Here is a 15,696-nt window from a genome sequence, read left to right on the forward strand (position 1 = left end):
TCTGCAAGTTGGGAGCACAGCGTGGACCACATTATAGCGTTGGACCACGAGGTAACGCGCAAATTGCATAATGGAGGCATTGCGTACATGTAGCCCCTTTGAGAGCCATCCACCCAGGCGGAAGATGCAGACGGGATGATGGGACCTACAACATGTCCCGAGCAAACGCGTCAAATCCTAAAGTTGAATGTTGCAGAGGTTCTAAAAAGCAATCTTCGGAGGCTACCCCGGGTGACGTTTGGTAGCTCAGGCACACTGCGGTGCATCTCAGTGGGTGTGGAGTTTGATCAAAAGCGGACTGCACAGCTATGGCTCTGGGAGCACCAAGTAAGCCGTCAAATTCAGTCTGCAGGGCAAACGGGACCAAGGAGAGATGAGAGGCAGACGCAGCTTGGATGTCTTGAATTTTGATGTCGTGCGGGGAACGACTCCACTCTGTGATTGTTGTGCAGATGGGGCGCATGCAAGCGCAGCAAACGTAAACGTGTACGAGGTAGCAAAAGGTAAGCTGCAGGACAACCAGGTTTCAAACGAGAGAGGTGTTGTCGAGGAGGAATGCGGAGTTGCACGCGGTCGCGTGGAGCCAGGGCCGAGAGGAATGGGGGCTGGGAGATGGCTGCAGCGGTAGCTCTAGTGGATGCGGGGTGGGTAGTTGACAAGTGCGAAGGAAGAGATGATTTAGTAAATAGACAAAGATGAAGAGCTTGAGGACTGAGACGTTGACGAGAAGAAGACATTGTGGGTGATGGAGACGAGGCGGCAGAGGACATGGACAAATTTGGCCAAGCGGCGCCACAGCCGAAGGGCAAGCAAGGCACAGGGAGAGACAACACCACGTCCTCTCTTGGCGAGAACACACAGCGCCTACATGTACATGTGCTCTGCACCACTCACGGACCTCAGGGTCGGGCGGCTCTGCTGCCCCGCTGTGCCGCCGCCGGTTGAAGAATACTGGCCAGCAAAAAGAAGAAAGAAAAGAGGCCCCGCTGCTGACATGCAGCCACCGTCGCGCCCTCGTTGGTATCAACGGCGCGTAGAGATGAATTGAAGAGTCCAGTCGCATGTAGGTACCCAAGCAATCATTGCCTGTTCCTGTCGCCATGGGCGCAAGGAGAGTTGGTCGTGTCACGTCTCGCTGTGCCTTGGTGGACACAGAGACGCGGTTGCCATCACGTCCCCCAGTGAGTGTCACTGCAGATTCGGAAATCATGGCCCACCTGCTCTTGCCTCTCCACCATGCCGCTCGCTCTTCCCTACGTACCTACACTTTTATTTCTCTTCCCACTCTCCTTCTTTCTTCTCTCTTCATCCACTCTCTTCAACCACCCTTCTCTCGTTCAATTTCTGGAGTCCGCTTGACCGCACTCCGCTACCACTCATTCAATCCTTCGCTTCTTCTCTTTCACGATGAAGTTGCCTTTGCTTCTTCTCGTGACTCTGTCACTAGCCCTTCTTTCTTTTGCCAATCCCGTCGCTCTCTACCCCAGGCAGAATGCCACCGGTGCCAGCGTTGGCTCGCCATGCGCTTCCGTCAGCTCGCTCGTGAGCGGCCAGAGTGCTGCCGCGTCTCCCACCGTCCCCGCTGGCGTCGCCTACGAGTGCATCAAAAGCGTGCCAATCAACAAGACTTCCGCGCTTTTGCTTCTCCAAGACATCAAGCCCTACATCAATTGGCAGAGCACCGTCGCCTACCTCAAGGACCCTCCCGCCGAATACGTCGACAAGATTCAGCCCGCCTGGGACGTTTGGGCCGAGCTGGACAAGCTTGAGACCAAGGTTCGCAACGACACATACTCGGGCGAGTACGACTTTGGATGGGATCTCTACACCACCTTCCAGCGCACTCACGACGGCCACTTCGTCTACGTTCCCGACTCAGTTGGCGGCGTCTTCACCTGGGGCAGGCCCGTGTCCATTGTGTCCATTTCAGAGGACGGCAAAGAACTTCCCAAACCATTCGTGTACACTGATATTCTGGCCGCTTCATTCCCCAACTCGACCTACACTCCTTCGGCCATTTCTGAAATCGACGGCGTCGCCGTCGACGACTACCTCGAGAGCTGGAGCCAATTCGGTTCTCTTCAAGACCGCGATGCCCTCTTCAACAACGTTTTCTACAACCTGGCTCAGGTTCAGCTTGGCGAGTCGGGAGCCGCGACTGGCACCTTTTCTGGAGGTGGACGTGGCAGATGGGTCTACCCTGGTGCCTACACCACCTTGACTTTTGTCAACGGCTCAACTCACACCTTCGAAAACTTTGCCATTTCTCTCTACTCGTTCCGCGGAGTGCAAAACGGCAGCGACGTCGCTGACAAGTACTTTTACTTCAACGAAGGCCAGACTGCTTCTGCAATGGCAAAAGCTCAAGACGAAGCCAAGGTCCATGTTGACGCCGACAAGACTTCATCGAAGCGCACTCGTTCAACTCCGGCCCCAGGTTACCCCGAGCCTGTCGAGTTCGCCAATGACAACTCCATCGCTGGTTACTACATTGATGAAGACGAGTACTCCGACGTCGCCGTTCTTGCCGTTGCCGCTTTTGGCGGCGATATCTACCCCGATACCTTTCAGTCTGTTGGCACAGACTTCATCGCAAAGGCAAAGCAAGCCAACAAGACCAAATTGATCATCGATGTCAGTGCCAATGGTGGTGGAACAATTTTGCTCGGCTACGACTTGTTCAAGCAGCTCTTCCCCTCCATTCTCCCGTACGGCGCGACCCGTTTCCGTGCTCACGAGGCCTTTGACTTGATCGGTCAAAAGTTTTCATGGGTTGCAAGGGAATATCCCCGCACCGAAGACGCCGTCAGTTCCAACCTTACCGGGCTCGATGTCGTCCCCAGTGCCTTCAACTACCGCACCGATGTCGATATTGACTACAAGAACTTCGAGTCCTGGCCCGAAAAGTTTGGTCCTCACGCGTACCACGATGACAACTTCACTTCCATTATCCGCTGGAACATGTCGGACACGATGAACTACTTCAACGGTGGCATCAACATCACCGGCTACGAGAACCGCTCCAACTTCACGGCCCAGCCATTCCAGGCCACAGACATTGTCATCATCACCGACGGGTACTGCGCATCTACGTGCACCATCTTCTCGGAGCTGATGCGTCAGCAAGGCAACGTGACGACGATTGCATTCGGAGGCCGCTCGCAGTACGGAGCCATGCAGGCGGTTGGAGGCGTCAAAGGAACCAACAACTTTTACTGGCAGGACATCAAGTACTGGGCCCGCGAGGCCTATGAGCTGGCGAACCATGAGGAGCAGGTCAAGTGGAACCAGTCTTTCGAGGACAACTACAGGTCCTACGTTCCCATGAACCGCGCGGCTCAGTCTCCCGGCGTCAACGTTCGCGATGGCATCCGACAGGGTGATGAGACCAACACTCCGCTGCAGTTTGTGTACGAGGAGGCCGATTGTCGCATCTTCTACACGGCTGAGATGACTCTGGACGTGACGGCCATCTGGAAGGCAGCGGCAGACAGCAAGTGGGGCACCATCAGCAGCTGCGTTGCGGGCATTGGAAGCGTCGACGCAAGCTCGGCGACGGACAGTGGAGCCAGGGTCAAAGCGGCTGTGGCGAAGAAGGGCAAGATTGATCCAGCTCTGTTGGACAGCCTCAAGCTCTACACCAACCAGAACAAGGTGTACAAGGGCGAGGGATTCATGACGCCTTGAGCAGTCTCTCCTTTACGACTTGATGACGGCGCCACGGCGCTCAGTGTCGGTTTCGACACCTTACGGATTGCGTTTTGCTAATGGAGCATTTGCGGAATAGCTTTGTAATGTTTATCAGGAGAAAGGAATCAGCTGGTATGGCTGAAGCAGCTACATGAACAAATGGAATGAATCAATCAAGTAACGAGGCTTGATCAACGTGATGGATGCCCCTTGGAAGATGCATCGTGACATGGATCTTGTCTCATGGAATCTCGTCTCGGCGTGTGGAGCACATGGGGATCTGCTCTCCGCCGATGCCGTCGCCAGTGGTGTATATAGATGCGGGGAGGCTCGCACATCTTGGAGTTCTTTGGCTGGCAGCGACCTGGCCGAAACATTACCACGATGGCTCCAAAGCATCTTCGAAGTGCAACGTGAGAGTTACTGATTCCAAGACAGAATAGCGACTCCCGACGTTCGAGATGGACCTGCCGTTTGTTCCGTCCATAAGAATCCCATAAGCAACGCTGGCTTCACTGCTCTGGTTCTCGCCCATGGCACATTCAGTCAGCAAGCCCAGCCAAATTATAGATTCCAGCTCCGTCGTCGCCCGATCGGCGACCAAACAAACCAACCAGGAGTCAAGCAAAAGGGTTTCTCCACGGACATGGTTTGGTCGGCGTGAACCGGGATGGGCGGGAGATGCGGCACGGGGAGCAGTCGTGGGTGCGGCAGTGTGGGGAGACTGAGCAGCGGCATGTACGGCATCTTGTCTTCGGCACCGAATCGCGCCCGGGCCGTTCCTCGGAACCTGGTCCCGGATTGGCATCGCAACGGTTGAAGTCGGGGAAAGGATACTGTAATTATTGTTTGTGTATTGCTGGTCATGGAATGGTTTCTGGAACATGGACATCTGATGGGCGCAGGAGCGTCTGATATGAGTGCTATCGCGCGTCCTGTCCCACGGCAGTGATTCTCAGGCCAAAATGGGGTGATGATATCAACAGGAGATGTAGATGCTGTGCAAGGGACACACTGGAGTGAAGTGCTGCCGGCGGCGGGCCGCTCGAGTCTGTGTGTCAGCGAAGCGCCTGGGCATTTCGTGCGTTTCGAAACGGCAAAAGCCTGCCGACGTCATGCACTTCTATCGCTTTACTTCAACTTTCGTCACTCCTGCCGCCGTCCCTCATCAGCCTACCATCGCCCAAACAATTTTTTTTTTTTTTAAAAGAGCCCCTCGTCTTCTCACCCTTCCGCGCTTCACACACCACGCATACCACTCCAATCGCCCGACCCTACTACCACCCACCAATTCGCTTTACGCCCCCATTGATCGATCCCGTCCACTGCCACTGTCGCGAGACCAGCTACTTTTTGGATACTTCGAGTCACATAACACGCCGCCACAACCATGAAGATTCTCACGCCCGAGGAGGAGCAGGCACACTACAAGTGAGTCTCCCAGCCGCGTTCCCGCGTGCGCAACCCCGCCAGAATTGCGGCGCAGACTATGAGAGCCCATGCTGACAATCTCGCAGTGCCACAGTCAAAGGAGGTCTGATCGGAGGATCTATCGGTCTAGCCGTCAGTTCAGTCGGTGTTTGGGCAGCCTCGAGGAGATTCCCCATGTTCCGGCAACTGTCCCTGCCGTTCAAGGCCTTCCTGCTCACGTCCGGTGGTTCGTTCGCAGGTGCGTAGCCAAAAGTGGCCCCACAATCGCAGTCGCGTCAGTCAGACCACTAACTCCCCATCCAGCAATCATCCAAGCCGACAACGCATCGCGGCGCTACGACCTCGAAACCAACCCGCTGAAGAAGCAACTGGCCGAAGAAGAAAAACAACAAGCGGAGCTGCTCGCCGCCAACAAGGATGGCGTCACGCGCGCAAAGGAATGGGCCACGGAGAACCGCTACTCGATCGTCTTTGGCGCATGGCTGGCGTCCATGGGCGCCTCGTTCGGCATCGTCGCCCGCAACCCGTACCTCTCGACCGCTCAGAAGATTGTGCAGGCTCGTGTCTGGGCCCAGGGATTGACGCTCGCCGTGCTGCTCGCCAGTTTTGCGCTCGAGGCCAACGACGCCAACCAGGGCAAGGGCCGCTGGGAGACGGTTAAGGTCCTGGACCCGAACGACCCGACCCACACGCACTACGTCGAGAAGAAGATTCACCACGAGAGATATCAGGGCGAGGACATGTGGAGGGGTAAGTTGCCACCACTCCTGGAGCACGCAACGTACCATGGAACAAATAGGCTAACGAGCACACAGAAATGGTCGAGGCTGAAGAGCGCAAGATGAAGGAGCGCGAGGCTGCTAAGAACAAGCAGCAACAGCAGGTCCAGCAAAAGGAGCAGCAGCTGAAGCAGCAGCAGTAAACGTCACCAGATTACGCTGCTCTCCCTAATACATCTCTCTCCCACTCGATTCCTCCGAAGTCACTTTGCGCGACCTGCCGCTGCCCCCACGACCTCCTCGAAAAGTTGCCGCGTTTTACTGCGACCCTCCCTCGGTTCACTCAAGATGAAAGTAACGCTTGGATGACATGCCTTATTCCTTGGAGATTGATCCTCCGTCCCGTCGAACGAAGCACAAAGAGATGCCGGCGTACACGGGATGCAGGCAGTAGCACCACGCCTCTGCACTCCGGGACAACCGAACAAGACAACAAGCAAGCAAGCAAACAAGCGATTCTGCGAGTCTTAATTCCATTTCCTTTCTACTCTGGTCTCTGGACTGCGTATGCAGGAGTTGGCGGATGGTGTTTGGTGTTTCTTTTCTCTTTCTTCCTCTCTGTATATAGATGGTTCTACGGAGTCGTCCAAAAGAAATTGATGGATTCAAATTCTGACTTGAGGCTTGGCTTGCTGTAGATGTGCTTCGCGACTTTGCTACACCACACCAACCCTAAAACAAAAAGCCCCACTTCCGCAACCACAACCACCCAACAACCACCCTCCCTACCCATGCCCTTCAAAAGTCCAATGCTTCCATTCATCTCCACCAAATGAACTCTAGCAGTCCCCCATTTCAGAGTCTCAGACCCCTCCCTCTCCCTCATTCTTCGGCAGTCAGAGGCAGCATATCAGACGACCGACCCCCGCCGGTCGTCCCACCGTCACCACACCACACCTCAGTCCTCAGCATTCCTCGCTCGCGACACGTTGCACAGAAGACTCCCCGACGGGTAGTTACGTATCTACCCGAAGGAGAAGGCGCAAACGTGAAACACGCAACGAAGATTGTCGGAACACCGAGCACGCAATGCAGATGTGCGTCGTGGGGATGGTGGAGAGAGAGAGGGGTGGATGTGTGGATATGTGTCGGGCCATGCCGAACCATGCCATGCCACGCCACGCCATGAGTGTGTTCCACACGCTCGCTGGCTTCTTCTCCACTCTGCTGCTCCTCCAGCCTCCGTGTGCTTTTTATACATACGTGAGTGGATAAGTGGTGTCGGCGCGTGGAATCAGATCATCTCCTTGCCATAGAAAAGGGCATATTGGCTCCGCCTGGTCACAGGTCTTTCGATGGACGAGCAGCACACCCCACCACGGCACACCATACATAGCATCCAGGGGGGGCTCCGGGATGCAAAAGACGCGTGAAACGGAGCGGGTGGAGCCGACTCGCGTTGGGCAATGAGGTGATCTTACGTCTTTGCGGATGACTTGTGTGTGGTTTGCTGATTTGGAACGTATGCATATAGAGTGTACAGTACATGGAAACTGAAAGGCGGCAATTTGTCATTGTGGGGTCTATGTGCCACTCTTTCTACACGTCTGCTCTACGAAGCTACGTATGTGGATAAACGCCTGAGGAATTTGGAGTCGTCTCATGGTGGGAAGAAGGTAGATGTTGTTCAAAGGGATGAGCCGAAAGATGAATGGGAGGATGGTGGTCGCTGGTCGCTCGTCGCTGACATCGCTGGCATCGCTGGCATCGCTGGCAAAGCAGGGCAGGCATGGAGGTATCGAGCTTGGGAAGCAACGCTGAAGCGACTTGAGGACGGTCTCAAAGGTGGACTGCTGGCTCGCTTGCTCGCTAATGGAGGAAAATCGTGGAGGAAAAAGGGGAATGGCAGGAAGACAATGGAAAGAAGGGAAAAAGTCAAAGAAATGGGCCCAGGGAGCAGTCAATGCCTCCGTCTTTCCGACATTGCAAAAAGCTGTCGTTGCATGATTAACCTCACCTCTTCCTCAACCTCACGCAAGCCCACGCCACAGCCGCCACAACCACCGACACCCTGCCCACCGATGCCACAGCCACCGCTTTCCGCACGAGGTCGTAGTAGCCGTCTAAGAGGACACCAATGGCACTCGAGCGCGTGCGCTTGCGACCCAGCCGGCTGTAGTAACGCTCGACTCCGAGCCCGCTGATGCCAGATTCGGGCGTGGTATCGGCGTCGCCCTCTTCCGGCTGAACAATGACAACCGACTCGTCGTTCCGCGTGCCCATTGCCTCGAGTCCTTCTTCGATAGCTGTGACGCCGCCCTTGTCGGCGCCTTCTATCGGCTTTGGGACCGGCTCAGGGGTGTCGAGTACGGCGAGCACCTCCTTGGCTTTGCGGGATCGGAAGCGGTAGGACAGGGCCCACAGGATGAAGCGCACGTCGGGAGAGGTGAAGGTCGGGTACGTCCACAGGCGGACCGAGTTGTGTGGCGGGAGTAGGTCGAGAAAGTCGGCCATGATTCCCAGCGTGAGGCCCCATAGGAGGAGCGGCGTCTCGGTTGCGGGACTGGTTTCGGCGGCGGGCAAGAGGCGCGCGAGGGGCATCGAGCGCCAGGAAGAGCCAGAGGACGAGGACGAGGACGAGGTCGAGGCAGACGTATCAACCACAACATCATCTGGCACGAAGCCGGGGATAGTCGATGCGAAGCAGGACTGGCTCGGGATGAGGCGGACAGCCGCAAAAATCATCTTTCCCAGCGTGACGCGCAGAAATGCGCGCTTGAGCCCAAACTCTTGCCGCGCCAGACGGTTCGAAATATCCTCGTGCCAAAAGGTCCGCTGGCCAGGGCTCAGCAGCGCGCGAACAGAAACCCAATGCGCGCTGGCGACCTCGTTAGGCTGCAGCCGCAGCGCCGGCGGCTCTGCGCTCGTCATGACGTACACGTAGGGACATAGCACCATCAGGCTTTTCCACGGTGAGTATATATGGTAAAGCGGCGCGGCGTGGGGTTGGGGCGAGACGTACGGCACTTTGCCCCAGGATGTTGTCACGACGCGCTCGGGGAGGTTGCCCACGGCGATAGAGTTGGTGTCGTTCAGCGATATGCCCACCTCTTCAAACGTCTCGCGCACCGCAGCCGCGCGGTCGCTTTCATCTTCGGGATCGCGTCGTCCGCCTGGCAGCGCGACGTGGCTGGTCCAGCGGTCGCCTGGTCGGTGTGCGCGCTTGATGAAGAGGACTTCGGGGTCGCCGTGCTGCACCCACTCTTGACTGAAGAAGGCTTCGAGCCGTTGCTCTACCGTTTGTTCTTCGTTGTCGCCATGGTCTCCGCGAATACTGCTGCCATTGACACCAGTGGGAGGAGGCGGGTGGGTGTATCGCGGCTGGATGCGAATTATGAGGGCGACAGATGCTCGTTTCTTGACGTCGGGCGGGTTAGGTACGTGAGGATACGGATAGCTGGAGAGGTCGAGGAGAAGGCTGTGGAGATGGCGGAGTAGGTCAGGAGTCGGAGAAATCTCTGAGATCTCGGGAGGGCGTGGCATCGTGACGGTCGTGAGTTGGTTGTTGATTTGGAGGTCGAGGCGCGGTTTTGGTAAAGTACATGTAGTTTACGCGCCGGCTATTGCGTCAGACCGCGGCTATTTGATAGGGTAGGCACTTTTGCCTTCGACCACTAATCCCTGACAACATCCTGCCAAGGATCTTTTTGCTCGGATTCCGATGATATTGACCAAAAATCCATCGACTAAAATTCTTAGATTCATCTGTTGAGATCCATCAAGTTTTGATTCAGGCGGTGCGACATGGCGACATGGAAGTCCGACGCACACCGAATCCGACCCGGGTGTCCATGAGGGAATCCGACCATTGCGCTCCGCCTGCATCCATTGAAATCCGATAGACGTTTGATGTTGAGGTCGAGTTGTCTTTTTGGCCAAGGAGCCGAAAAGGGCAAGTGACAAGAGGCAAGATTGAACGTCGTCGTGGCATGCGCTTAAGCTTAAGGCTAAAGCTTAACGTGAAGGCCTTAGGTCGATGTCTGTGGTAAAGATCAAAGGTCAAGTTAAGCCCTTAGGTCAAGGCCTTAAGCCTTTGCCTTACTTACGTCTTGGCCTTACGCCTTTCGGTAGACGTTTGATGTTGAGTCACATCTTGAGCTACCCCTTTCGGCTCCTTGGCTAGAAGGGGTAATTGAATAGGTAAGATCGAGCTTCGTTGTACACCCATATCCATACCCACACCCATACCCATGCATCTTCACCTCGCGTCATCTTCTCATGGCATGCTCTTATGAGATGACGATGCGGGATCAGCTTCTATGGTATCCTTCATGACATGGCATCATGGCATACCTATACCCCATACCCCATTCCATGATGGCATCCTTCCAAACATGCTTGATGGCATGCATGCTCTTTCCGCAGACGTTTGACGTTGAAAGAGAGATTTGAAGTTACCTCTTTTGGCCTGCTCCATGGCATGCCTTTTTGGTAGACGTTTGACATTGAACAACAGACGTCGAATTGCCGTTTTCGGCCTTTGGGTAGTTGAAAGAGACACGATGAGTCGCAAAAGAAGTATGGGCTCCACGGCGGTGTAGGGTGCTTGAATACCTGTAGTCAGTCTTCTACGATCTCAAACGTCGAATTCGTTGGTCAGTAAGGTGTTTGAGCACTTCGTGTGCACATTTTTTGACTTCAAAACTTAGGCAAATTAAATGAGGGCAACCTGCCAAACGACTAAGTCGGAGAGAATCTGAAGTACGTAAAAATTCCTTTCTTCACAAACACAATTCTTACACCCGAGTATATCTTAAAGGCTTAGGGCCAGAGCAGCTTCACGTCAATGCGTGTCTGCGTAGACGTTCAATGCTGAGTAACATCTCGAGTTACTTTTTTGTTTTGGCTCCTTTGCCAGAAAGGGCAATTGACTGAGAAGATGAGATCGAACGTCGTTAGGCGGTACGGCATGCATGGCCTCTTCATCATGCTTCATTGCATGGCTATGGGTGCACGATATGGATGCACGGTATGGGTGCATGGTATGGGCGCAGGGCATGGCATGGCATTATGGTATGGGTATCCAACGAAGTTCGATGTTACTTCGTGGTCAATTACCCTTTCTGGCCAAGGAGCCAAATTGGGTAACTCAAAATATGACTATCGGACGTCTATGTACACACGTCTTGACGAAGACCTGAATGACACCATACGCCCGAACAAGACCATACGTCTGGATGAGACCAAATAGGCCCGAATGAGACCATTCATACAAGCAGTACAATTCATCTGGACAGCACTATTCGTCCAAATGAGACCATTCGTCCAAACGAGACCATACGTCTGAACGAACCATACGCCCGAACAACCATACATGAGCCATATGCCATGCCGTCAGGTCTTTGCAACAACGAAGTTCAATCTTACTTTATAATGGATTACCCTTTCTGGTCATAGAGCCAAAAAGAGTAACTTTACAACTCCACTTCAACATCAAACATCTATCGAAAGACATGCCATGAAGCGGGCCAGATGGCAGGGCATGGCATGGCATTATGGTATGGGTATCCAACGAAGTTCGACGTTACTTTATGGTCAATCACCCCTTCTGGCCAAGGAGCTAAATCGGGTAACTCAAGATATATGACTTAACATCGAACGTCTATAGAGACACGTCTTAACGAAGACCTGAATGAGCCATACTTCCGAGCGAAACATACGTCCGAACCAACCATAAGTCCGAACCAACTATACGTCTGAACGAACCAACGTCCGAATGAGACCATACATCCGAACAAGACCTTACACCTAAACAATGAGACCATACCCTTGACATGGATCTGAATGAGACTACAGGTCCGAGCGACCATACGCCTGAGCCATGTCATGCCATTGGATCTTTACAACAACGACGTTCAACCTTACTTCTGAACTGATTATTACCCTTTCTGGTCACAGAGCCAAAAAGGGTAACTTCACAACTCCACTTCAACATCAAACATCTATCGAAAAGACATGCCATGGAGCAGGCCAGAGGGCATGGCATGGCATGGCATGGCATGGCATGGCATCATGGTATGGGTATCCAACGAAGTTCGATCTTAGTCAATTGCTCCTTCTGGCCAAAAGCCAAATCGGGTAACTCGAGATGTGGCTGAACATCAAACGTCTATACAGACACGTCTTGACGAGGGTGAGGCTAAGGCGTGAGGCCTTGACGTAGGCTCGAACGAGACTGGACGCCTCACGCCAGAACAAGACCGTATGTACGCCTTGACATGGGTCCGAATTGAACGAGACCAATCGCCAAACGTCTGAATGAGACCATTCGTCCAAACGAGACGATACGTCTGAACAAGACCAAAGACCTGAACCACATGCCATGCCATCAGGTCTTTGCAACTACGACGTTCGATGTTATTTCTAGGTCAATTACCCCTTTGGGTCAGACTCAGGGAGCCAAAAAGGTGAATTCCACCTCAACACCAAACATCTATCGGATTTCGATGGTTTCCGAGCCGGAGTGCTTTGGCGGATTCCCATCCGGACCCCGTCGGATTCCCTCCGTGTCGGACTCCCGAATCGGATTGCCTGCATCGGAGCATCATCGTCGGATATGCATGTCATCCGAACTGCCTTGGCCGACTTGGATCCCATCCGCGCCGGATAACGCGAAGACGTTCAACGCTGTCTCCCGAGTTGATTGCCTCTTTCAGCCTTGAGCGCTGGTCATGTCAAGTTGGATGATGCCAAAGATGATAATGCTATTGCTTCTGCTACTCATCAATCCCGCCCAATACAACCACCATGAGAGCGCTCTCATCCAAAGAAGCACATACATGCTCGGCCGTGATATGACAAGAACCGATACCCTTTTCGCCTGCCCGCCCGCTCGAAAGGTGAGATGAGATGTTTCTGATGACAGTTGTTTTACTTTTTGTATATTTTTCCTTTCTTTCTTTCCGCCCCTCACCCAACCGACCAGCCAGCCTTACCTACCCTACCAGCCACCCATGTCAACGATGACTTTTGTGCTCGAGGCCGTGAGAGAATCAAACCACACATCCACAGTGATACATGCATCTATCCCCTTTGCACCTACCGCCGGTTCCGTGCGTCCCCGCCTTTCGTAGTTTAACAATTGCAACAACGACAACAATGAAGAAAGAGGAAAGATGATCGCAGCTTGAAAACAAGGATTCAATAGAGTTGCAAGTTCCCAACGACGCGCGGCCGCCGCGATGACGAACGGTGACCGTCGAAGTTGAGGGAGAGAGAAACCTCAGAATGCGAGGCAAAGAGAAATGAGAAAGAAACGCCCTCAAGCAATCTAGTCCGTGACCCTCCAGGTGCTGAACCACTTCAAGTGCCTCCACTGCGTGTTTGGTCCCTGCATACCAAACGTAATGTCACGGAAATAGACGAACAAGCCGACGGTGATGGCGTAGAGCACTGAGTAGAGAGCGAGCTGAACGTTGCGGCTGGCGCGCCTCGAGAACCAGTCGGTCAAGAAGCTGAAGGACAGGATGGAAAAGTAGAGCGCCGGGAAGTAGTGGTGCACGTACGTCACACGTGCCATCGCAATGAAGGGGAAGTAGTGCAGGAACCATCCGATGACAGGGTAGACTCCAGAGTATTCGAGGTGGTCCAAATCAGCGGGAGGCAGTGGTTTGTAGCCGCGCTGCCAGCGGACGAGGTGCCAGAGGCAGAGCAGACCAACACCGAGCAGCGACGCAGTGCCGGCCCAGTAGACGAAGGGGTTGCCGAGGAGGAAGTATTTGACGGCTGCAACAACGTTAGCATCACAAATGGACGACTTGAGATCGTGAAAACTTACTCTCATCACCCCAACCACACATGCGGAGACCGACGTGAAGAATGGGCCACTGCCAGAATTGGGAAGCGAGATCGTCCTGCTTGTCGGGGTCGGGAACAAGGGCGTTGTTCGAGGTCATCATGGCCACGTTGAGGTGAACAAAGTCGCGGAAGAATGGAGACTTGTACGATCCAGGGTCTCCGGGCTTGAGCCTGTCATTCCAGTGGCTCTCAACATTCCAGTGCGTGTAGACATCCCTGGGGTTGTTCTTCTTGTCGCAAGTGACTTCAATCTGCTTGAAGCCCCACTGGGGAAGGTTGACAGTGCCTGCGCGCAGGTAGCAACCAAGGTCGGCGTGCTTCAAGCGGAAAGCAGTTGTCAAAGTGCGAATTTTGGAGTAGTCATTCGAGGCCACATCGCGCACGACCTCAATGATCCAGTGGTCCTTGGTGTCGCCAACAGTCACGTTTCCATAGGAAGACACTTCCCAGTCGGCCTTGGTGACAGGGGCGGCAATGGTGTGCGAGTGGAGGTTGCGGCCAGTTTGGGCGTGAATCAGACGAATGGTGTCACGGTCCTTGGGGTAGCGGAGATCCTCGCCAACGACATAGTCCTGTTCGAAGCGATTGGGGTAAACGAACCAGTCGTTGTTGGCGTCCTTATGGTGGTAGCAGGTGACTTGTTGCTGCTGCGATCCTTCAGGGTAGGTCTGGACGTGTGAGTGCAAAAGACCACCGCCGTAACCCATGTTTTTGAGGGTAAGCCGAGAGCCGATGGCAATTTCCAGAGGGCTGCCCTTGCCGACGTCTGTGCCACGAAGGTTGGCCTGGAAAAGGGAGCTCATTTGCGCATCGCCAGGGCCGCTGTTTTCAAGAATGAGGAAGTGGAGCCAGAACGAGAACATGTAGACCATCAACGGGATGACAATCAGAGAAAATACGCGGAATCCAAGGTGGGCACCCAGCTCAGCCTAATTCAATCAGCGTTTGCGGTATCGGTGGACGGCAAAGTTCCTACCTTGGGCATCTTCAAATCACCAAATTTCTTCCACAGGTCCTCCGCAGTGTACAGGCCAACGAGAGCCGTGACGAAGAAACCAACCCACTTGACGCTGCACACGCAACCAATCGAAACACCGCAGAGCATCAACCACAAACCCCACTCCGGAGAAAAGGGGTCATATTGCAGCCTGTGGAATTTCGACCAGCAAAAGACGGTGGTGCAGGTAAAGAAGAGGAGCATCGAGTCCAAGAGAATGAACCTGCTGATTGTAGCCCACGAGTTGTCGCACAAGACCATCAATGCCGCAAGCCAGACCGCGGGGCGCTTGAAGTTGAGCTCCTTTGCCGTGTAGTAGGCCAACGGGACGCAGAGAGCACCGAAACCGGAGTTGAAGGCGCGCATGAACGTATAGTTGAGCTCTGGGGGGTATTGCTCGCCAGACTTGAATTCGAAGGAGCCGTTGTAGCCCGCCAGCCAGCCGGACAGACCGACCAGCATCTTACCCAGCGGTGGGTGGACATCGAAGTAGAATTCGCGCTTGAGGTAATGGGAGCCAAACTTTCCAAAACTTTTTGTTGCCATGTCAGCCTCATGCCGCGGGATAACAATGCGATTGTCTGCGCTTACTGTGCCTCGTCCCACGTCACAATGTTGGACAATCCAATCTTGTAGAGACGAGTGAAGAAGGCGAGGGCGGTGAATAGTATGGGGCCCCAAATGTATTCGGTTTCATCGAGGGTCTGGAGGAAGGATTTGGTCTGCAGACGCGGGGCAACTGTCAGTCGATAGCTGCAGATGGATGCAGGTGCTGTGGTCTTCGTCTCACCTTTTCCTTGGGCTTCTCCTCCGGCTCGCGCACATGGTGCTCGAGGTTTCCGTTGCCGTTGGGAATGTTTCTCCTGCGCAGAGCGTCGCCGTTGGCGGCTTGAGCACCAGAGACATAGCTCTGGGGGTCGGCCATGCTGATGCTGAATGGCAGCCCCTCAGCTGCCGGGTCGTTGGAGGTGGTGAGGGAGGGATAAGCAGTGCGGGAGCGAG

The 15,696-nt window shown here is 54.3% G+C and overlaps 5 protein-coding genes across 5 annotated transcripts; 2 read left to right on the forward strand and 3 right to left on the reverse strand.

The window, feature by feature from the left end:
- Positions 1 to 1,413: 1,413 nt before the first annotated feature.
- On the forward strand, positions 1,414 to 3,528 carry BKA78DRAFT_227507 (uncharacterized protein; the record flags this gene model as incomplete). Its single annotated transcript, XM_066883715.1, has 1 exon — positions 1,414 to 3,528. A coding segment is annotated over one exon (2,115 nt), but the record flags the coding sequence as incomplete, so codon positions are not given.
- A 281-nt stretch (positions 3,529 to 3,809) lies between these two features.
- BKA78DRAFT_19805 (uncharacterized protein) lies at positions 3,810 to 4,697 on the reverse strand. Its single transcript, XM_066883628.1, has 2 exons — positions 4,115 to 4,697; positions 3,810 to 4,054 (listed from the first exon to the last, which is right to left on the reverse strand). Exons 1-2 carry the CDS (start codon positions 4,580 to 4,582, stop codon positions 3,932 to 3,934), a joined length of 591 nt encoding a protein of 196 aa, XP_066749797.1. The 5' UTR covers positions 4,583 to 4,697; the 3' UTR covers positions 3,810 to 3,931.
- Positions 4,698 to 4,815: 118 nt separating this feature from the next.
- On the forward strand, positions 4,816 to 6,516 carry BKA78DRAFT_303507 (uncharacterized protein). The gene is made up of 4 exons (XM_066887545.1): positions 4,816 to 5,121; positions 5,208 to 5,359; positions 5,425 to 5,871; positions 5,937 to 6,516. Exons 1-4 carry the CDS (start codon positions 5,081 to 5,083, stop codon positions 6,041 to 6,043), a joined length of 747 nt encoding a protein of 248 aa, XP_066749798.1. The 5' UTR covers positions 4,816 to 5,080; the 3' UTR covers positions 6,044 to 6,516.
- A 1,367-nt stretch (positions 6,517 to 7,883) lies between these two features.
- BKA78DRAFT_228065 (uncharacterized protein) lies at positions 7,884 to 9,341 on the reverse strand (the record flags this gene model as incomplete). The annotated part of the gene is made up of 3 exons (XM_066883723.1): positions 7,884 to 8,802; positions 8,863 to 9,145; positions 9,191 to 9,341. Coding segments are annotated over 3 exons (1,353 nt in total), but the record flags the coding sequence as incomplete, so codon positions are not given.
- Positions 9,342 to 13,170: 3,829 nt separating this feature from the next.
- Positions 13,171 to 15,619, reverse strand: BKA78DRAFT_349073 (dolichyl phosphate-D-mannose:protein O-D-mannosyltransferase-like protein; the record flags this gene model as incomplete). The annotated part of the gene is made up of 5 exons (XM_066890740.1): positions 13,171 to 13,625; positions 13,678 to 14,626; positions 14,674 to 15,226; positions 15,286 to 15,416; positions 15,485 to 15,619. 5 exons carry the CDS (start codon positions 15,617 to 15,619, stop codon positions 13,171 to 13,173), a joined length of 2,223 nt encoding a protein of 740 aa, XP_066749800.1.
- Between the last annotated feature and the right edge of the window lie 77 nt (positions 15,620 to 15,696).

Source organism: Phyllosticta capitalensis (assembly GCF_038381095.1).
Source record: "Phyllosticta capitalensis strain CBS 128856 chromosome Unknown BKA78scaffold_1, whole genome shotgun sequence".
NCBI classification, from domain to species: Eukaryota; Fungi; Ascomycota; class Dothideomycetes; order Botryosphaeriales; family Phyllostictaceae; genus Phyllosticta; species Phyllosticta capitalensis.